This window comes from Maniola hyperantus, chromosome 13, assembly GCF_902806685.2.
Source record: "Maniola hyperantus chromosome 13, iAphHyp1.2, whole genome shotgun sequence".
NCBI classification, from domain to species: Eukaryota; Metazoa; Arthropoda; class Insecta; order Lepidoptera; family Nymphalidae; genus Maniola; species Maniola hyperantus.
The window spans coordinates 6,055-29,032 of NC_048548.1; the positions used below are offsets into that span (position 1 = coordinate 6,055).

Genomic DNA, 22,978 nt, shown 5'->3' on the forward strand with positions numbered 1-22,978 from the left:
CGCCTAGCCCCTGGGTAGCTACGCCACTGGCTCCCATACGAAATAGAGAGCTTTAAGTGGAGGTTTAGGGTGAGATCTATATAGCGCACTCTGACTTTGCTTAGACTTAAGACAGAGTTAAAACGAGACGCAATATCTTTCACATAAGTCTGTCTCGTATTAACTCAATCTTAAGTCTGAGCAAAGTCAAAGTGCGATCTATAGATCTCTACCTTAGTGTTTGATGCTCTAAGTCAAAAACGGCTACATATTAAAAACTGAAACTTGTGTATAATTTCAGTTATATCCAGTACTTGAACAACAAATACTAAAATTAGATAAATATTATAAAGAAACGGAATTATTACATTTTTAATGGGCGTAAGATGTCTAACATAACTTCACTATAGTTATATCTTCACTATATATCTTATCTTATCTTATATTCTTATGGCAATTATGGGATACCTACCACGAGGGCTTAGTACGGGGCGAACCATAGTCGTATAATCATCAGTTTCCTCGTTCTTTCGATATTAGTTAGGAAAAGTTTTAATATGCCTGCTACCTGCCTGCTATAATAATTATAAAATGGCATCCTAAAAACCTCCGCTTTATACCAATGTTACCCATTTCTACACTCAATCACTACTCATATTATTATAAATGCGAATGTGTGTTTGTTTGTTGGTATGTTGATTTATTGGTTTGCTGGTTTGTTGGTTTGTCGCTCAATCTCGTCACAACGAAGCGACGGATCGAGGTGATTTTTTGCATAGTTATATCTACTTTTATCCCGGAAAATCAAAGAGTTCCCACGGGATTTTTAAATCCTAACTCCACGCGTACGAAGTCGCGGGCATCAGCTAGTCAACAATATAATTAATAACCTTCGGTCTTTGTTTGGTATTGTCTGGTATTGTCAAACTCAAACTTTTGTCAATTATGTCATGTGTCAACTGTCAAGTAAATGCGGCAATGTCAAACGAAAAACCAAATCAAAACAAAGCAAAAGCCATAAAAGCAATATAAAAATGGGATAATTTTTACATATTATTATTATCTAAGTAGTGAGTAGCCTAGTACAAGTAACACCTATTATCTTATCGCAATAATGACATCATATCAAATACTCTTATTAGCAATTAGCATTGGCCCTTAGAAATAGAAATCGATGTGTTTGTGCATGCTTTGTGAACAGTACCTATCGACTATCGCCACGCATTGGCTGGTGCTAGTGAGATTGTTTCCTGGATGAATCATAGTGCAAGAAATTGTTTATCGGTAATTGTGCATGCTTTGTGAACAGTATCGACTATCGACTATCGACTATCGCCACGCATTGGCTGGTGTGGTGCTAGTGAGATTGTTTCCTGGATGAATCATAGTGCAAGAAATTGTTTATCGGTAATTGTGCATGCTTTGTGAACAGTATCGACTATCGACTATCGACTATCGCCACGCCTTGGCTGGTGCTAGTGAGATTGTTTCCTGGATGAATCATAGTGCAAGAAATTGTTTATCGGTAATTGTGCATGCTTTGTGAACAGTATCGACTATCGACTATCGACTATCGCCACGCCTTGGCTGGTGCTAGTGAGATTGTTTCCTGGATGAATCATAGTGCAAGAAATTGTTTATTGGTAGGTAAGTGAACAGTTTATTTGATGTAGAAGTTAAAATAAAGGCCTTCCGAGACGGTCAAGCTGCATGACGTCAAGCACGTTTTTGCTTGAGTGATGAGTCAAGCATTTTGAGCGTTCACAAAGTTTGCTCGATGCTTGAGTCAAGCATTTTGAGCGTTCACAAAGTTTGCTCGATGCTTGAGTCAAGCATTTTGAGCGTTCACAAAGTTTGCTCGATGCTTGAGTCAAGCATTTTGAGCGTTCACAAAGTTTGCTCGATGCTTGAGTCAAGTAATTAGGTGCTTGACGCGTCATCGATAGGTAGGTACCTACTATTTTATATTTTTGCTTGACGCGACGTTCAGACAGTGTACCTGCCTATTTTAGTTAGTTATTTTCATGGTACTTTTCCGGAATAAAGTTTAATTATAGTAATATAGAGGTTATACACTAATTCCTTTAACTCTGATGATGTTCAATTATCACCAACTTTTACATCAAACAACAAAGAAAATATTTACAGATTTTGTTGGTTTAATTTGTACTTGTCAATCATTCAGAATTGTGTGATTCATAAAGTAAATATTATGTCTTAACTATTAATTTTAATTTTTTTTAAGTTTCATCTTGTTTTAAAATATTAACAAGTCTTAAAATCACATTTTAATTAAAAGTCAATAGTTTAAACAATAAATAAAAATGCTGTGGTACTGATACAGTATTATACTTAAACAAAAATCCCGAACCTTTCTTGAGACAATGAATTGCTGAAGATGCCGATCAGAGTGTTCTAAACTTTTTCTTTTTATCACGGGTGGGGTGGGGTGAGTCAATATGACTTTTGCTCTCAGGTTTTAGCAGCAAAGGCGCTTTGTGAGTGAGTGAGGTGTGAATGTATAGTTTATGGTGATAGTGGCTAATAGTGTGTTTGTTTCAGAACAACCCAAAATGGAGGAAGAAGCAGAGAACATAGAGATGACGCGCCGCGCGTGCACCCTGCGCGGCAGCGTGGCGCGCCAGGTGGCCGTCAACTTCATGCCTTCTCGCCAGGTCGCACACAGTGAGTGAGCCCTTTGTACTAGTTGCAGCAAGAAGCAGAGAACATAGAGATGACGCGCCGCGCGTGCACCCTGCGCGGCAGCGTGGCGCGCCAGGTGGCCGTCAACTTCATGCCTTCTCGCCAGGTCGCACACAGTGAGTGAGCCCTTTGTACTAGTTGCAGCAAGAAGCAGAGAACATAGAGATGACGCGCCGCGCGTGCACCCTGCGCGGCAGCGTGGCGCGCCAGGTGGCCGTCAACTTCATGCCTTCTCGCCAGGTCGCACACAGTGAGTGAGCCCTTTGTACTAGTTGCAGCAAGAAGCAGAGAACATAGAGATGACGCGCCGCGCGTGCACCCTGCGCGGCAGCGTGGCGCGCCAGGTGGCCGTCAACTTCATGCCTTCTCGCCAGGTCGCACACAGTGAGTGAGCCCTTTGTACTAGTTGCAGCAAGAAGCAGAGAACATAGAGATGACGCGCCGCGCGTGCACCCTGCGCGGCAGCGTGGCGCGCCAGGTGGCCGTCAACTTCATGCCCTCTCGCCAGGTCGCACACAGTGAGTGAGCCCTTTGTACTAGTTGCAGCAAGAAGCAGAGAACATAGAGATGACGCGCCGCGCGTGCACCCTGCGCGGCAGCGTGGCGCGCCAGGTGGCCGTCAACTTCATGCCTTCTCGCCAGGTCGCACACAGTGAGTGAGCCCTTTGTACTAGTTGCAGCAAGAAGCAGAGAACATAGAGATGACGCGCCGCGCGTGCACCCTGCGCGGCAGCGTGGCGCGCCAGGTGGCCGTCAACTTCATGCCCTCTCGCCAGGTCGCACACAGTGAGTGAGCCCTTTGTACTAGTTGCAGCAAGAAGCAGAGAACATAGAGATGACGCGCCGCGCGTGCACCCTGCGCGGCAGCGTGGCGCGCCAGGTGGCCGTCAACTTCATGCCTTCTCGCCAGGTCGCACACAGTGAGTGAGCCCTTTGTACTAGTTGCAGCAAGAAGCAGAGAACATAGAGATGACGCGCCGCGCGTGCACCCTGCGCGGCAGCGTGGCGCGCCAGGTGGCCGTCAACTTCATGCCCTCTCGCCAGGTCGCACACAGTGAGTGAGCCCTTTGTACTAGTTGCAGCAAGAAGCAGAGAACATAGAGATGACGCGCCGCGCGTGCACCCTGCGCGGCAGCGTGGCGCGCCAGGTGGCCGTCAACTTCATGCCTTCTCGCCAGGTCGCACACAGTGAGTGAGCCCTTTGTACTAGTTGCAGCAAGAAGCAGAGAACATAGAGATGACGCGCCGCGCGTGCACCCTGCGCGGCAGCGTGGCGCGCCAGGTGGCCGTCAACTTCATGCCTTCTCGCCAGGTCGCACACAGTGAGTGAGCCCTTTGTACTAGTTGCAGCAAGAAGCAGAGAACATAGAGATGACGCGCCGCGCGTGCACCCTGCGCGGCAGCGTGGCGCGCCAGGTGGCCGTCAACTTCATGCCCTCTCGCCAGGTCGCACACAGTGAGTGAGCCCTTTGTACTAGTTGCAGCAAGAAGCAGAGAACATAGAGATGACGCGCCGCGCGTGCACCCTGCGCGGCAGCGTGGCGCGCCAGGTGGCCGTCAACTTCATGCCTTCTCGCCAGGTCGCACACAGTGAGTGAGCCCTTTGTACTAGTTGCAGCAAGAAGCAGAGAACATAGAGATGACGCGCCGCGCGTGCACCCTGCGCGGCAGCGTGGCGCGCCAGGTGGCCGTCAACTTCATGCCCTCTCGCCAGGTCGCACACAGTGAGTGAGCCCTTTGTACTAGTTGCAGCAAGAAGCAGAGAACATAGAGATGACGCGCCGCGCGTGCACCCTGCGCGGCAGCGTGGCGCGCCAGGTGGCCGTCAACTTCATGCCCTCTCGCCAGGTCGCACACAGTGAGTGAGCCCTTTGTACTAGTTGCAGCAAGAAGCAGAGAACATAGAGATGACGCGCCGCGCGTGCACCCTGCGCGGCAGCGTGGCGCGCCAGGTGGCCGTCAACTTCATGCCCTCTCGCCAGGTCGCACACAGTGAGTGAGCCCTTTGTACTAGTTGCAGCAAGAAGCAGAGAACATAGAGATGACGCGCCGCGCGTGCACCCTGCGCGGCAGCGTGGCGCGCCAGGTGGCCGTCAACTTCATGCCCTCTCGCCAGGTCGCACACAGTGAGTGAGCCCTTTGTACTAGTTGCAGCAAGAAGCAGAGAACATAGAGATGACGCGCCGCGCGTGCACCCTGCGCGGCAGCGTGGCGCGCCAGGTGGCCGTCAACTTCATGCCCTCTCGCCAGGTCGCACACAGTGAGTGAGCCCTTTGTACTAGTTGCAGCAAGAAGCAGAGAACATAGAGATGACGCGCCGCGCGTGCACCCTGCGCGGCAGCGTGGCGCGCCAGGTGGCCGTCAACTTCATGCCTTCTCGCCACGGTCGCACACAGTGAGTGAGCCCTTTGTACTAGTTGCAGCAAGAAGCAGAGAACATAGAGATGACGCGCCGCGCGTGCACCCTGCGCGGCAGCGTGGCGCGCCAGGTGGCCGTCAACTTCATGCCCTCTCGCCAGGTCGCACACAGTGAGTGAGCCCTTTGTACTAGTTGCAGCAAGAAGCAGAGAACATAGAGATGACGCGCCGCGCGTGCACCCTGCGCGGCAGCGTGGCGCGCCAGGTGGCCGTCAACTTCATGCCCTCTCGCCAGGTCGCACACAGTGAGTGAGCCCTTTGTACTAGTTGCAGCAAGAAGCAGAGAACATAGAGATGACGCGCCGCGCGTGCACCCTGCGCGGCAGCGTGGCGCGCCAGGTGGCCGTCAACTTCATGCCCTCTCGCCAGGTCGCACACAGTGAGTGAGCCCTTTGTACTAGTTGCAGCAAGAAGCAGAGAACATAGAGATGACGCGCCGCGCGTGCACCCTGCGCGGCAGCGTGGCGCGCCAGGTGGCCGTCAACTTCATGCCTTCTCGCCAGGTCGCACACAGTGAGTGAGCCCTTTGTACTAGTTGCAGCAAGAAGCAGAGAACATAGAGATGACGCGCCGCGCGTGCACCCTGCGCGGCAGCGTGGCGCGCCAGGTGGCCGTCAACTTCATGCCCTCTCGCCAGGTCGCACACAGTGAGTGAGCCCTTTGTACTAGTTGCAGCAAGAAGCAGAGAACATAGAGATGACGCGCCGCGCGTGCACCCTGCGCGGCAGCGTGGCGCGCCAGGTGGCCGTCAACTTCATGCCCTCTCGCCAGGTCGCACACAGTGAGTGAGCCCTTTGTACTAGTTGCAGCAAGAAGCAGAGAACATAGAGATGACGCGCCGCGCGTGCACCCTGCGCGGCAGCGTGGCGCGCCAGGTGGCCGTCAACTTCATGCCCTCTCGCCAGGTCGCACACAGTGAGTGAGCCCTTTGTACTAGTTGCAGCAAGAAGCAGAGAACATAGAGATGACGCGCCGCGCGTGCACCCTGCGCGGCAGCGTGGCGCGCCAGGTGGCCGTCAACTTCATGCCCTCTCGCCAGGTCGCACACAGTGAGTGAGCCCTTTGTACTAGTTGCAGCAAGAAGCAGAGAACATAGAGATGACGCGCCGCGCGTGCACCCTGCGCGGCAGCGTGGCGCGCCAGGTGGCCGTCAACTTCATGCCCTCTCGCCAGGTCGCACACAGTGAGTGAGCCCTTTGTACTAGTTGCAGCAAGAAGCAGAGAACATAGAGATGACGCGCCGCGCGTGCACCCTGCGCGGCAGCGTGGCGCGCCAGGTGGCCGTCAACTTCATGCCCTCTCGCCAGGTCGCACACAGTGAGTGAGCCCTTTGTACTAGTTGCAGCAAGAAGCAGAGAACATAGAGATGACGCGCCGCGCGTGCACCCTGCGCGGCAGCGTGGCGCGCCAGGTGGCCGTCAACTTCATGCCCTCTCGCCAGGTCGCACACAGTGAGTGAGCCCTTTGTACTAGTTGCAGCAAGAAGCAGAGAACATAGAGATGACGCGCCGCGCGTGCACCCTGCGCGGCAGCGTGGCGCGCCAGGTGGCCGTCAACTTCATGCCCTCTCGCCAGGTCGCACACAGTGAGTGAGCCCTTTGTACTAGTTGCAGCAAGAAGCAGAGAACATAGAGATGACGCGCCGCGCGTGCACCCTGCGCGGCAGCGTGGCGCGCCAGGTGGCCGTCAACTTCATGCCCTCTCGCCAGGTCGCACACAGTGAGTGAGCCCTTTGTACTAGTTGCAGCAAGAAGCAGAGAACATAGAGATGACGCGCCGCGCGTGCACCCTGCGCGGCAGCGTGGCGCGCCAGGTGGCCGTCAACTTCATGCCCTCTCGCCAGGTCGCACACAGTGAGTGAGCCCTTTGTACTAGTTGCAGCAAGAAGCAGAGAACATAGAGATGACGCGCCGCGCGTGCACCCTGCGCGGCAGCGTGGCGCGCCAGGTGGCCGTCAACTTCATGCCCTCTCGCCAGGTCGCACACAGTGAGTGAGCCCTTTGTACTAGTTGCAGCAAGAAGCAGAGAACATAGAGATGACGCGCCGCGCGTGCACCCTGCGCGGCAGCGTGGCGCGCCAGGTGGCCGTCAACTTCATGCCCTCTCGCCAGGTCGCACACAGTGAGTGAGCCCTTTGTACTAGTTGCAGCAAGAAGCAGAGAACATAGAGATGGCGCGCCGCGCGTGCACCCTGCGCGGCAGCGTGGCGCGCCAGGTGGCCGTCAACTTCATGCCCTCTCGCCAGGTCGCACACAGTGAGTGAGCCCTTTGTACTAGTTGCAGCAAGAAGCAGAGAACATAGAGATGACGCGCCGCGCGTGCACCCTGCGCGGCAGCGTGGCGCGCCAGGTGGCCGTCAACTTCATGCCCTCTCGCCAGGTCGCACACAGTGAGTGAGCCCTTTGTACCAGTTGTTTAGCTGAATACCGTATAAGTGGATGGAACACCTACCTCAATACAACTTATCAACTATTACATATCAGTACTGGGTCTCGATCGAGTGGCGAGCTGGTTGTTGCTTACATATTGTAATGAGCTTACATCGTGAGCTCGCTAGTTTGTCTAGGATTGATATGCTTCCTTTTTGTGAGTCGTTTTTAACTCCTTGATATAATGTGGCTAGAAATCTGTTAACGTCCTCCGCAGACACGCTGCGACTGCGGCGCGCGACCAGCGAGCACAGCGCGCTGCTGGACGCGGCGTGCGACGCGCCCGATGCGGCCGACATGATCGTGCGGGAGATGGAGCAGCACCGGCTGCTCATGGAGGACAACCCGCTGGCCGAGGAGCTGAGGAGGTAACTTCCTCGATGAGCATCGCACCCTCCCCGCACCTCGCGCCACAGCCCCGCGTTCAGCAAACCTGAAACTTGCTCATTGATCCGTTTTCCGAGTTCTTACGTGGGTTTACAAAATTTTTGGTCTGAATGATTTTCTGACGTCAGTGCACAGTCTATCTGTCCGTCTGTCCGTCTGTCACCAGGCTGTATCTCACGAACCGTAATTGTTAGACAGTTGAATTTATGGTTCACTAATGAATGACAAAAAACGTATGACAAATTATCAGTTCACCAAAAACTTTTGAAAAACTAATCAAATCACAAACGTCGTATACCGCAAACATATCATTTTACAAAAGATCATTTGACAAATATTCTATTCACAAATGTTTTACTTTGCAAATTTGCTGAATGTTAAAATATCATTTAAAAATTTATTATTTGTTTTTCAAATTCGCGATTTTACAAAATAATAGATGATAAATTTATTATTTGATAAAATAACTAATTAAAAAAAAACACACAAAAAGTCTGTTTTGCATACATATGCAAACCCCTATGCAACACAGCAATAATATCATGGGGCTCCTTTTTTCTGGGTGCGAAAAAAAGAAATAACCCACGAAGGGGATGGCGGGGTCTGAGACCCCGCCATCCCCTTCGTGGGTTCGCTTCTTCGCTCTTCTAACCTAACCGTTCCGAGTCGGAGTGCCCAAAGTCCCGAGCTCGCTTCGCTCGCTCTTGATGGTGGGAGCGGGGGGGATGAGAGAGACCCCCCACCATAGTAGTGCTCTCTTCTCGTCGACGGGGGCTCGTCGACGGAGCCCCGCTTCGCGGGGCTCCTTTTTTCTGGGTGGAAAGAGACCCCCCATTATAGTAAACGGTCTCTTCCGTCGGCCCGGTCGACATATAAAAGATTTGGTGAATTCTTAAAGTATTTATCAAACAGTTCATTTTATCAAACAATTCATTTTATCAAAAAAAAAGTGCGATATGTTGTTTTACTAATTAACACGATTAAAGAAATCAATTGTTTGTCAAATGATATTTTATGAAATGACAATTTGTCTGGTAATTTGTTTTATCAAGTGAATTATTGTAGAAACATAAGTTTTATAACGATCATAAAACGATTCATAATTTTGCCAAAATTTGTTTGGGAAATGAAACTTTGTCATTTGTTTTTTGTCAATTGATCGGTCACCTGAATTTATCACAGATAATGTATTAGTAAAGTACATAATTGCATTTATATTGTCTGATGTTCTTCTCATTTATAACCTCTTCAACCACCAAGATTCCCCACACTGTTGCAGCTATAACAACAAATACTAAAAAACAGAAAAAAACAAATCCTTGTCCCTATGAGTCTTTCTTCTCTGTCTGGGGCAGACGTGCGCAACGCGCAGATCCCCGCGTTCGCCGCGCTCCGGATCCCTTCTCCATCTTGAGCACCCACTGGCAAGCGAGTGAGTGATGTGATAGGCTCGTGGTGTGCAGGGAGGCGCTGCGCGACTTGCCGCGCGGCCTCACCATGAAGCGGACGGTGCGCGCCAAGCTGTCGGCGTCCGTGAGCCTGCGCTCCAAGCGCCGCCCCATCTCCCGCCTCAAGAGGCTGAAGTATAGGATCAGCTTCGCGTGGAAGAGAGTGAGTGATGTGATAGGCTCGTGGTGTGCAGGGAGGCGCTGCGCGACTTGCCGCGCGGCCTCACCATGAAGCGGACGGTGCGCGCCAAGCTGTCGGCGTCCGTGAGCCTGCGCTCCAAGCGCCGCCCCATCTCCCGCCTCAAGAGGCTGAAGTATAGGATCAGCTTCGCGTGGAAGCGAGTGAGTGATGTGATAGGCTCGTGGTGTGCAGGGAGGCGCTGCGCGACTTGCCGCGCGGCCTCACCATGAAGCGGACGGTGCGCGCCAAGCTGTCGGCGTCCGTGAGCCTGCGCTCCAAGCGCCGCCCCATCTCCCGCCTCAAGAGGCTGAAGTATAGGATCAGCTTCGCGTGGAAGAGAGTGAGTGATGTGATAGGCTCGTGGTGTGCAGGGAGGCGCTGCGCGACTTGCCGCGCGGCCTCACCATGAAGCGGACGGTGCGCGCCAAGCTGTCGGCGTCCGTGAGCCTGCGCTCCAAGCGCCGCCCCATCTCCCGCCTCAAGAGGCTGAAGTATAGGATCAGCTTCGCGTGGAAGAGAGTGAGTGATGTGATAGGCTCGTGGTGTGCAGGGAGGCGCTGCGCGACTTGCCGCGCGGCCTCACCATGAAGCGGACGGTGCGCGCCAAGCTGTCGGCGTCCGTGAGCCTGCGCTCCAAGCGCCGCCCCATCTCCCGCCTCAAGAGGCTGAAGTATAGGATCAGCTTCGCGTGGAAGAGAGTGAGTGATGTGATAGGCTCGTGGTGTGCAGGGAGGCGCTGCGCGACTTGCCGCGCGGCCTCACCATGAAGCGGACGGTGCGCGCCAAGCTGTCGGCGTCCGTGAGCCTGCGCTCCAAGCGCCGCCCCATCTCCCGCCTCAAGAGGCTGAAGTATAGGATCAGCTTCGCGTGGAAGAGAGTGAGTGATGTGATAGGCTCGTGGTGTGCAGGGAGGCGCTGCGCGACTTGCCGCGCGGCCTCACCATGAAGCGGACGGTGCGCGCCAAGCTGTCGGCGTCCGTGAGCCTGCGCTCCAAGCGCCGCCCCATCTCCCGCCTCAAGAGGCTGAAGTATAGGATCAGCTTCGCGTGGAAGAGAGTGAGTGATGTGATAGGCTCGTGGTGTGCAGGGAGGCGCTGCGCGACTTGCCGCGCGGCCTCACCATGAAGCGGACGGTGCGCGCCAAGCTGTCGGCGTCCGTGAGCCTGCGCTCCAAGCGCCGCCCCATCTCCCGCCTCAAGAGGCTGAAGTATAGGATCAGCTTCGCGTGGAAGAGAGTGAGTGATGTGATAGGCTCGTGGTGTGCAGGGAGGCGCTGCGCGACTTGCCGCGCGGCCTCACCATGAAGCGGACGGTGCGCGCCAAGCTGTCGGCGTCCGTGAGCCTGCGCTCCAAGCGCCGCCCCATCTCCCGCCTCAAGAGGCTGAAGTATAGGATCAGCTTCGCGTGGAAGAGAGTGAGTGATGTGATAGGCTCGTGGTGTGCAGGGAGGCGCTGCGCGACTTGCCGCGCGGCCTCACCATGAAGCGGACGGTGCGCGCCAAGCTGTCGGCGTCCGTGAGCCTGCGCTCCAAGCGCCGCCCCATCTCCCGCCTCAAGAGGCTGAAGTATAGGATCAGCTTCGCGTGGAAGAGAGTGAGTGATGTGATAGGCTCGTGGTGTGCAGGGAGGCGCTGCGCGACTTGCCGCGCGGCCTCACCATGAAGCGGACGGTGCGCGCCAAGCTGTCGGCGTCCGTGAGCCTGCGCTCCAAGCGCCGCCCCATCTCCCGCCTCAAGAGGCTGAAGTATAGGATCAGCTTCGCGTGGAAGAGAGTGAGTGATGTGATAGGCTCGTGGTGTGCAGGGAGGCGCTGCGCGACTTGCCGCGCGGCCTCACCATGAAGCGGACGGTGCGCGCCAAGCTGTCGGCGTCCGTGAGCCTGCGCTCCAAGCGCCGCCCCATCTCCCGCCTCAAGAGGCTGAAGTATAGGATCAGCTTCGCGTGGAAGAGAGTGAGTGATGTGATAGGCTCGTGGTGTGCAGGGAGGCGCTGCGCGACTTGCCGCGCGGCCTCACCATGAAGCGGACGGTGCGCGCCAAGCTGTCGGCGTCCGTGAGCCTGCGCTCCAAGCGCCGCCCCATCTCCCGCCTCAAGAGGCTGAAGTATAGGATCAGCTTCGCGTGGAAGAGAGTGAGTGATGTGATAGGCTCGTGGTGTGCAGGGAGGCGCTGCGCGACTTGCCGCGCGGCCTCACCATGAAGCGGACGGTGCGCGCCAAGCTGTCGGCGTCCGTGAGCCTGCGCTCCAAGCGCCGCCCCATCTCCCGCCTCAAGAGGCTGAAGTATAGGATCAGCTTCGCGTGGAAGAGAGTGAGTGATGTGATAGGCTCGTGGTGTGCAGGGAGGCGCTGCGCGACTTGCCGCGCGGCCTCACCATGAAGCGGACGGTGCGCGCCAAGCTGTCGGCGTCCGTGAGCCTGCGCTCCAAGCGCCGCCCCATCTCCCGCCTCAAGAGGCTGAAGTATAGGATCAGCTTCGCGTGGAAGAGAGGGAGTGATGTGATAGGCTCGTGGTGTGCAGGGAGGCGCTGCGCGACTTGCCGCGCGGCCTCACCATGAAGCGGACGGTGCGCGCCAAGCTGTCGGCGTCCGTGAGCCTGCGCTCCAAGCGCCGCCCCATCTCCCGCCTCAAGAGGCTGAAGTATAGGATCAGCTTCGCGTGGAAGAGAGTGAGTGATGTGATAGGCTCGTGGTGTGCAGGGAGGCGCTGCGCGACTTGCCGCGCGGCCTCACCATGAAGCGGACGGTGCGCGCCAAGCTGTCGGCGTCCGTGAGCCTGCGCTCCAAGCGCCGCCCCATCTCCCGCCTCAAGAGGCTGAAGTATAGGATCAGCTTCGCGTGGAAGAGAGTGAGTGATGTGATAGGCTCGTGGTACGTACTGCAACGTGGCGACCCGAAGTGCAGCAGCATATCCCTCTGTACTGCAACGTGGCGACCCGAAGTGCAGCAGCATATCCCTCTGTACTGCAACGTGGCGACCCGAAGTGCAGCAGCATATCCCTCTGAACTGCAATGTGGCGACCCGAAGTGCAGCAGCATATCCCTCTGTACTGCAACGTGGCGACCCGAAGTGCAGCAGCATATCCCTCTGAACTGCAATGTGGCGACCCGAAGTGCAGCAGCATATCCCTCTGTACTGCAACGTGGCGACCCGAAGTGCAGCAGCATATCCCTCTGAACTGCAATGTGGCGACCCGAAGTGCAGCAGCATATCCCTCTGTACTGCAACGTGGCGACCCGAAGTGCAGCAGCATATCCCTCTGAACTGCAATGTGGCGACCCGAAGTGCAGCAGCATATCCCTCTGTACTGCAACGTGGCGACCCGAAGTGCAGCAGCATATCCCTCTGAACTGCAATGTGGCGACCCGAAGTGCAGCAGCATATCCCTCTGTACTGCAACGTGGCGACCCGAAGTGCAGCAGCATATCCCTCTGTACTACAACAGACAGCTGATAGTCTCTTCAGACGGAAGGGAGAGGCAGTGTACTATGTTCCGTGTGGTCCCCAGGGCCGCGACGAGCTCCGCGACCTGGTGTTCTCGGTGGAGCTGTGGTACGAGGCGATCCGCAACATCGAGGGGCACCTGGGCTCGGCGGTGGGCTCGTACTTCCGCCTGCTGCGCTGGCTGTTCGCGCTCAACCTGCTGCTGAGCGCGGCGCTGCTCGCCTTCGTGGTGGTGCCGCAGGCGCTGCACGCGGCGCCCGGCGACGCCTCCGCCGGCGCCCGGCCCAGTGTGCTGGACTTCATCAGTGGGAAGGTGAGCATTTTGATACTCGCCGATTTATTCTACAGATATGAAAGGATCTGTTGAATATTTGGCTGGTTTTAGTGACCCCAAAAAGATCTGGAATATAATAGCTTTCACTCGTGCCCGTTCGCCTGTCGGAACGCCCAAATGAAAACTTATATCTGCAGCTCGAGCGTCTCCTCTTGCTATCTCCTGTCTCGGCTAGCGGCACTGGAGCCGTTCGGTCACCTGTTTACTTTCTCCCGGGTTTAGGTCCGCCGACCTTGCGTCTGATCGGCCGCAGTACTTTCCTGAAGTTTTTATGCCGGGCGCGTACTTCTACACCATGCTCTGCCTTCACTTGATGTGTTTTGTGGTGCTATTGTAGGGCGGGCTGGAACACTCGCTGCTGTTCTTCGGCTCGTACCACGACGCAGAGATCGCGCGCCACTACATGCCGGGCGCGTACTTCTACACCATGCTCTGCCTTCACTTGATGTGTTTTGTGGTGCTATTGTAGGGCGGGCTGGAACACTCGCTGCTGTTCTTCGGCTCGTACCACGACGCAGAGATCGCGCGCCACTACATGCCGGGCGCGTACTTCTACACCATGCTCTGCCTTCACTTGATGTGTTTTGTGGTGCTATTGTAGGGCGGGCTGGAACACTCGCTGCTGTTCTTCGGCTCGTACCACGACGCAGAGATCGCGCGCCACTACATGCCGGGCGCGTACTTCTACACCATGCTCTGCCTTCACTTGATGTGTTTTGTGGTGCTATTGTAGGGCGGGCTGGAACACTCGCTGCTGTTCTTCGGCTCGTACCACGACGCAGAGATCGCGCGCCACTACATGCCGGGCGCGTACTTCTACACCATGCTCTGCCTTCACTTGATGTGTTTTGTGGTGCTATTGTAGGGCGGGCTGGAACACTCGCTGCTGTTCTTCGGCTCGTACCACGACGCAGAGATCGCGCGCCACTACATGCCGGGCGCGTACTTCTACACCATGCTCTGCCTTCACTTGATGTGTTTTGTGGTGCTATTGTAGGGCGGGCTGGAACACTCGCTGCTGTTCTTCGGCTCGTACCACGACGCAGAGATCGCGCGCCACTACATGCCGGGCGCGTACTTCTACACCATGCTCTGCCTTCACTTGATGTGTTTTGTGGTGCTATTGTAGGGCGGGCTGGAACACTCGCTGCTGTTCTTCGGCTCGTACCACGACGCAGAGATCGCGCGCCACTACATGCCGGGGCGCGTACTTCTACACCATGCTCTGCCTTCACTTGATGTGTTTTGTGGTGCTATTGTAGGGCGGGCTGGAACACTCGCTGCTGTTCTTCGGCTCGTACCACGACGCAGAGATCGCGGCGCCGGGCGCGCGCTACTACATGCCGTTCGCGTACTTCTACACCATGCTCTGCCTTTACTTGATGTGTTTTGTGGTGCTATGCTACAGGTAAAAAAAATTATATATTGGATTTCACGAGTAATACCATATTCGTTCTCAGCCACCCCGATAACCTCGAAAAGGACACCTATAATGCGAAAATGGGTGACCGATCAATTGACAAAAAACAAATGACAAAGTTTCATTTCCCAAACAAATTTTGGCAAAATTATGAATCGTTTTATGATCGTTTTAAAACTTATGTTTCTACAAATAATTCACTTGATAAAACAAATTACCAGACAAATTGTCATTTCATAAAATATCATTTGATAAACAATTGATTTCTTTAATCGTGTTAATTAGTAAAACAACATATCGCACTTTTTTTTTGATAAAATGAATTGTTTGATAAAATGAACTGTTTGATAAATACTTTAAGAATTCGCCAAATCTTTTATATGTCGACCGGGCCGACGGAAGAGACCGTTTACTATAATGGGGGGTCTCTTTCCACCCAGAAAAAAGGGCTCCGTCGACGGGCCCCGGTCGACGAGAAGAGACCACAACTATGGTGGGGGGTCTCTTTCCTCCCCCCCGCTCCCACCATCAAGAGCGAGCGAAGCGAGCTCGGGACTTGGGGCACTCGGACTCGGAACGGTTAGGTTAGGTAAGGGGATGGCGGGGTCTGTAAGACCCCGCCATCCCCTTCGTCCCCTTCGTGGGTTATTTATTTTTTTACCACCCAGAAAAAAGGAGCCCCGCGAAGCGGGGCTCCGTCGACGGGCCCCGGTCGACGAGAAGAGACCACCATTATGGTGGGGGGTCTGTCTCATCCCCCCCGCTCCCACCATCAAGACCGAGCTCGGGACTTTGGGCACTGTGACTCGGAACGTTTAGGTTAGAAGAGAATGGCGGGGTCTGAGACCCCGCCATCCCCTTCGTGGGTTATTTCTTTTTTTTGCACCCAGAAAAAAGGAGCCCCATGATATTATTGCTGCGTTGCATAGGGGTTTGCATATGTATGCAAAACAGACTTTTTGTGTGTTTTTTGTTAATTAGTTATTTTATCAAATAATAAATAGAAGATAAGAATAATTTTATATATGAATTTCAAGAATTCGTTCTTGGCCACCCCCAAAACCTTGAAAAGGACACCCATAATGTGAAAATGTCATATTGGTGCGGCGGCCATCTTGGATTTCTAGAATAATATCATATTCGTTCTTGGCCACCCCCAAAACCTTGAAAACAACGACACCCATAATGTGAAAATGTCATATTGATGCGGCAGCCATCTTGGATTTAGTGAGCGGAGCCTACTAAAGGATTTCCAAAACCCGGTTATACGAAATGGCACTTCGTTAATGCGACTCGTCCGTTGTGACGACGAGGGTGTGTTGTGACACCGAGGGTGTGTTCTGACAACGAGGGTGTGTTGTGACACTGAGGGTGTGTTGTGACACCGAGGGTGTGTTGTGACAACGAGGGTGTGTTGTGACAACGAGGGTGTGTTGTGACAACGAGGGTGTGTTGTGACACTGAGGGTGTGTTGTGACACCGAGGGTGTGTTGTGACAACGAGGGTGTGTTGTGACAACGAGGGTGTGTTGTGACAACGAGGGTGTGTTGTGACAACGAGGGTGTGTTGTGACAACGAGGGTGTGTTGTGACACTCAGGGTGTGTTGTGACACCGAGGGTGTGTTGTGACAACGAGGGTGTGTTGTGACAACGAGGGTGTGTTGTGACAACGAGGGTGTGTTGTGACAACGAGGGTGTGTTGTGACAACGAGGGTGTGTTGTGACAACGAGGGTGTGTTGTGACAACGAGGGTGTGTTGTGACAACGAGGGTGTGTTCTGACAACGAGGGTGTGTTGTGACACTGAGGGTGTGTTGTGACACCGAGGGTGTGTTGAGACACCGAGGGTGTGTTGAGACATCGAGGGTGCTTTGTGACAACGAGGGTGTGTTGTGACACCGAGGGTGTGTTGAGACACCGAAGGTGTGTTGAGACACCGAGGGTGTGTTGAGACACCGAGGGTGCTTTGTGACAACGAGGGTGTGTTGTGACAACGAGGGTGTGTTGTGACACCAAGGGTGTGTTGAGACACCGAGGGTGTGTTGAGACACCGAGGGTGCTTTGTGACAACGAGGGTGTGTTGTGACAGGACGGCGGCGTCGTACCGGCGCAACTTCATCGAGCCGGCGGGCGGGCTGGCGGCGCCGCTGGCCGCCAAGCTGTTCTGCGGCTGGGACTTCGGCATCGCGTCGCCGCGCGGCGCCGCGCGAGCCGCGCACGCCTTGTTCCTGGAGTTCAAGGTACATCGGAGTGAACTGAGATTGTTTACGTCCTGCGATAGGAAGTAATGTCGGCGCATTTATTTTCTACCAGGAGTTGCTGAACGAGCAAAACAAGCAAAAGTTGGCGACGTCTTTGTGGGAGCGCGCGTGGCGGCGCGCCACCAACGCGCTGGTGACGGCGCTGGTGCTGGCCGCCACCGCGGGCGTGCAGTTCGCGCTGTGGCGGCTGCTGGCGGCGGGCCACAGCGAGGTGTCCATCTCGCTGGCCGTGGCGGCGGCGGCGGGCGCGAGCCCCGTGCTGCTTAGTTTTATAGTTAAGTGAGTTGTCGTATTTTTCTTTTTGTTTGCTTTTTTATGTTCTCGCGGGGACCGGCGCTGCCGGCGCTGCCGACGCTGCCGGCGCTGCCGACGCTGCCGGCGCTGCCGACGCTGCCGACGCTGCCGACGCTGCCGACGCTGCCGGCGCGGTCGGTCGCGGAACTTTGTATTTTAGTTTTTTTTTTGCCCGTGCCGGTCGAGGTCCAAATATTAAAGCCTTATTTTCGCCATTTGATTTGATTTTCGGGTGTCACTTCAAATCAAATCCAATCAAATCAAATCAAATCATTTATTTGCACGATTGCAGGTACAATGATGGTGTTACAGTGGTTTATTTACAGCTACAATCCGCCATACAGTGGGCATGCAAAATTTATTTTCTTATTATCTATTATTAATAAGCTATTTTTTTTAATTTTTTTTTTAGAATTATAATGTTCAACAGTCACATATCACATAATATAATATAATATCACATGTCACATAATAATTATCTACCTGTAATATATTAACCAAGAAATAATAAAATTAAAAAATAGTCAATATAATATAATCACATCAAGTCAACTCTAATTAAATTACCTTAAGATTACTATTATTATTATTACATAAGTATAAATTGTATAATATTTTATTCCTTGTATTCAAAAAATTCTTTAACGGAATAAAATGTTTTTGCGGTCAGCCATTCATACAGTTTTTTTTTAAATGGTCCCAGTGGTAAGGACTTGATGTGATTTGGCAATTTATTGAATACTTTAATGCACATTCCAGTGAAATTTTTCATAAACAAGGCCGTTCTGGGGACACAATTAAAAACTAATCTATTAGGATTTCTTGTAGGATAAGAGCAAACATCATACGCTTTAGTAAAAAGATTATTATGCTTCTTAATGAAGACACAAATATCAAATAAATATAAACATGGCAGAGTTAACAAGTTAAGCTTCTTAAAAAGTGGTTTGCAAGTATCCGTTGGTGCGGCTCCACACATCGCTCGGACGCATTTCTTTTGGGCAATGAAAGCTCTATTTACGTTACTCCCATTTCCCCAGAACATCAGACCATATCTAAGATTAGAGGCTACGTACGCGTGATATACTTCTAGACTGGTTTTCATATCTACTATATTTTTAAGTCGTCTAAGAACAAAGCAAAATTTATTGATTTTTTCAGAAACTTTACCAATTTGTTCATTCCATGTCAGGTTTGTATCCACGTATATTCCTAGAAACTTGATTGCTTTCACCGATTCTAAATTAATGTCATTATAATTTATGTCTAATGGGGTGGGTAGATTTTTATTAAATTGAACATATTTGGTTTTAGATAGGTTTATTTGAAGATTATTATTGTCAAGCCAGTTTATAATTGATTGAATTGTCAAATTTATTTCATTTTCGTGAAATTTGGTACCACAAATATTATTGGTGGATACCACTATTGCGATGTCATCAGCAAACAATACTGTTTTATATGTTGTGGCTTCAGTGATGTCATTAATATAGAGAAGAAATAGAAAAGGGCCTAATATGCTCCCTTGTGGAACTCCAAATTTATTGAATTTATTGAATTCATATTTTTGAACTTGTCATACGTTATATGTTATTAATTAGATTCTGGAAGCCATTTTCAACGAAAGTAATATTCTTACTACCGCACCTTTGCCGCTACACCGACAGACAAGTCGGTCCGACAGACAAGTCGGTCCGACAGACAAGTCGGTCCGACAGACAAGTCGGTCCGGCAGGACCAGGCAGGAGCGATGGTGCGGGCTACTCGGGGTGCGGGCAGGAGCGATGGTGCGGGCTACTCGGGGTGCGGGCAGGAGCGATGGTGCGGGCTACTCGGGGTGCGGGCAGGAGCGATGGTGCGGGCTACTCGGGGTGCGGGCAGGAGCGATGGTGCGGGCTACTCGGGGTGCGGGCAGGAGCGATGGTGCGGGCTACTCGGGGTGCGGGCAGGAGCGATGGTGCGGGCTACTCGGGGTGCGGGCAGGAGCGATGGTGCGGGCTACTCGGGGTGCGGGCAGGAGCGATGGTGCGGGCTACTCGGGGTGCGGGCAGGAGCGATGGTGCGGGCTACTCGGGGTGCGGGCAGGAGCACCTTGGGCGTCGTGCGCTGACGGCACGCTCTGTGCAGGTTGGAGTACTACTCGGCGCGCACGGCCTTCTACGTGACGCTGGCGCGCACGTGGCTGCTGCACATCGGCACGCTGCTCATGCTGCTGCTGCACTGGGCGCGCTCCGCGGACGAGGTGAGCGTCTCCCGCACTGCAACGTCGAACACTTCTACGTGACGTGGCTGCTGCACATCGGCACGCTGCTCATGCTGCTGGTGTACTGGGCGCGCTCCGCGGACGAGGTGAGCGTCTCCCGCACTGCAACGTCGAACACTTCTACGTGACGTGGCTGCTGCACATCGGCACGCTGCTCATGCTGCTGGTGTACTGGGCGCGCTCCGCGGACGAGGTGAGCGTCTCCCGCACTGCAACGTCGAACACTTCTACGTGACGTGGCTGCTGCACATCGGCACGCTGCTCATGCTGCTGGTGTACTGGGCGCGCTCCGCGGACGAGGTGAGCGTCTCCCAGTGATCAAACTAGGTGGCTGCTCGGTCAAATTCGGGGCGGAGGCTGTTGTGCTTGGCGTTACGATCGACGGAAGGCGCTCATTCGCACCGCATGCGAGGTCGATCGGTGAGCGGGCGGCTAAGTGCTGCGGGAAGATGTCGCGTGTGTCGACCGCTTCCTGGGGCATTCGTTATGAAGCCCTACGTATTCTATACCAGGGCACTTTTGTTGCGACGATCACGTATGCGGCTGCGTGTTGGGCCGAGAGGGCGACTCTGCACGTCGTGCGGTCTCAACTGCTTAAGGCGCAGAGGGGGCCACTCATCCTCTTGACCAAGGCGTATCGTACCACCAGTACCTCTGCGCTGGCGGTCTTAGCGGGTGTTCTGCCTGCAGACCTGGAGGTCATCCGCGCTGGCAGGGTAGATCTGGCGCGCCAGATCTACTTGGTCGCCGACCAAGCTGGAGTTGAGCAGTCGGGAGCGCGAGATAGGGTCCGCTGCGGTCGACTTGTGGCAGGAACGCTGGGCGAGCGATGAAAGAGGCAGTCATCTCCGGCGATTTTTCCCTGCGGTGACGGAGAGACTCAAGGCGACTTGGGTATCTCCGGACTATGAAACCTCGCAGCTGCTCACGGGCCATGGATGCTGCCGGTGGCGCCTGCATGGGTTCCGGCTGTGTGCGAGTAGTCGGTGTGAGTGTGGCGAGAGTGACGAGGATGCGCACCACGTCCTGTGGGAGTGCAGTCTGTACGAGGACTTCCGACGCAAGATGCTGGATGGGATGGTGCATGCGGAGGTGGGCCCGGTATACTACCGGGACCTGGTCTCCGAGGAGGAGAACTTCCGAGGACTGCGGGAGTTCGCGCACGCGTGGCACAGGAGAAGGAGCTGCTCCGAAGTGCGGCAGCGACGACGGAGAAGAAGAGGACGCGGAGAGCAGGAAGAGGAAGAGGAAGGAAGCGAGAGTTAGGTATCCAGATACGCAATGACAGGAGAGGATGTGGGAAACAGGAGACACCACGAACGGCGACGGGAATCTCCCGTATCTGTGACGTCTGCCCCAGAATGGGGAGACTGACAGCGCACCGAGCAAGTACCGAACGGGCGCCCTCCCGCGTTTCGGCCCATATAACCGCGAGGTTGGTGGGGCCATGGGTGGTGGTGGGTTGAAACAGCCGTGTCCGATGAGGATCTGTGAGGTCTCGTAGTCCGGCGCGACCCAGGTGGCTGCTGCCACATCGCAGTCACGTCCGACCCGATATCCCGCTTGCGTCTGCCTCCACCTCCACCTCTTCGATTCTCGGCCGGCAACCCACCCGCTCGCACCGCTAGCGCAGCGGAGCTGGCGGAGCGATACGCTGACGTGAGTAAGATGAGGGAAGACCTCTGCGCCTTGATGAGCGGCGACCGCACGACGTGAAGCGCCGCCCTCCCCGCCCTCCCCGCCCTCCCCGCCCACCACGCTTTATCTTATTTTAGAGACAGTTTTATTATACGATGGGGGGTTGCCAAGTGGAGATTATATACGATGGGGGGTTTCCAAGTGGAGATTATATACGATGGGGGGTTGCCAAGTGGAGATTATATACGATGGGGGGTTTCCAAGTGGAGATTATATACGATAGGGGGTTGCCAAGTGGAGATTATATACGATGGGGGGTTGCCAAGTGGAGATTGAATTCGACGCTTATGTCAAGAACGGCTACATAATACTTGAAACTGGAACTTGGAATTTCAGTTATATTGAACAACAAATATTAAAATTAGGTAAATGTTATAAAGAAACGAATTTATTTTATTCACATGGGTATCAGTATTGTTAACATAACTTCACAATAGATAGTGTCATTATTGTGAAAACTATCGCATGGGGATGAAGGGATACCCCGAGCTCTCGGTTGGGGCGAGCCACTCGTTGCAAGTATAGATTGAGTTGGCAGTGCTGGGAGACGCGCGTGGGGCAGGAGGGCTACCGGCTGGTGCTGCTGGACGCGCTGCTGTCGCTGCTGCTGCTGCCGGCGGCGGAGGTGGCGCGCGGAATGCTCTTCAAGTTAGTATTACATTCCCCTCGACATTTTGTTTCATAAACATTTTTTTTATTTCTCTATTTTATTATTTAAACTATTGACTTTTAATTAAAAACTGTTTTTAAGACCAGAAGTTATCACCATCTTGAATCGATTGGTATAAAAGCGAGTATTAGATGATTCTTAAGGCAGTCTGTGTTCACCCACAGTCAGTACCCACACTCGCAGACTCATTCGACTATTAAATGCTTTTGTGTTTAAGTCGCATTTCTGATTGAGTGGTTTCAATAGCAATTGTGCCCTAATCAAGTTAATATTGCAGTTAAGGTTATTATGAAAGGCAAAACTCTCGATAAGCCGCTGTGTGTTGTGGTTAATATTTAACTTCACTTTTGGTATGTTTATAAACATTTCAAAAAAACGCACATTTGAAGGGCGTCGCGTCCACCATAAAAAAGGTTGACGCAACAAAAAACCTTACACACCCAGCGTCAAAACGCGCCGGGTGCATAAAGCCTGTCACAAACAGACGCGGCCTGTTTTGTAGTATTGAAGTCTGTAGAAGTATTCAAATCTACGCGGCCTGTGACGTCATGAGAGAGCGGCCGCCAGTCGCCACCGCGTCGGTGTGTGCTCGCGCGGCCCCCGAGCGGTCAGTTGCAGTTGTTGACAAGAAGCCGCGCGGCCTGAAGTTGGTTATAAGCCAAATGACGTCGTTAGAAAACTTCACTGAAATTTTAATAGACACTGTGCGGAATCATAAAGTGTTGTTTGATACAGGTCACGCTGATTATAAAAACAATTGAATTAAAAATAAAATCTGGGACAATATTGCCGAAATAGTTGGCGAAAATGATGACATCTTTTTCATTTTACCATGTCATGTCATGTCATGTCAAAAATCATAAAATCAAGAAAAAATTACACAACAAAGAGACCAGGTAGAAAATTCTAACAAATGCTATTGCCAAAGAATTAAATCAGAATCAATGTAAAAACGAGTTTAATGTTCAATCGTTTAAGATTATTTTTTAATGTTCCTTTTTTTTATTAATTTTTAAAGTGGCAAACGCCCCTTTACCAAGAAAAAAATAAA

The 22,978-nt window shown here is 53.0% G+C and overlaps 1 protein-coding gene across 3 annotated transcripts in view; it reads left to right on the forward strand.

The window, feature by feature from the left end:
- Positions 1 to 964: 964 nt before the first annotated feature.
- Positions 965 to 22,978, forward strand: part of LOC117987551 (transmembrane channel-like protein 6) — a 35,344-nt gene continuing 13,330 nt past the window's right edge. The window contains exons 1-10 of one of the 3 annotated variants that reach the window (XM_069502761.1): positions 965 to 1,626; positions 2,542 to 2,664; positions 7,747 to 7,897; positions 9,380 to 9,527; positions 13,053 to 13,301; positions 14,585 to 14,730; positions 16,831 to 16,981; positions 17,055 to 17,281; positions 19,424 to 19,538; positions 21,796 to 21,905. In XM_069502761.1, coding sequence (XP_069358862.1) covers positions 1,515 to 1,626; positions 2,542 to 2,664; positions 7,747 to 7,897; positions 9,380 to 9,527; positions 13,053 to 13,301; positions 14,585 to 14,730; positions 16,831 to 16,981; positions 17,055 to 17,281; positions 19,424 to 19,538; positions 21,796 to 21,905 — 1,532 coding nt within the window. In that variant the 5' untranslated portion in view covers positions 965 to 1,514. Of the gene's footprint in view, positions 1,627 to 2,541; positions 2,665 to 7,746; positions 7,898 to 9,379; positions 9,528 to 12,209; positions 12,392 to 13,052; positions 13,302 to 14,584; positions 14,731 to 16,830; positions 16,982 to 17,054; positions 17,282 to 19,423; positions 19,539 to 21,795; positions 21,906 to 22,978 lie in introns of those variants that run through there. The other 2 variants (XM_069502760.1, XM_069502759.1) reach the window with 2 other exon arrangements.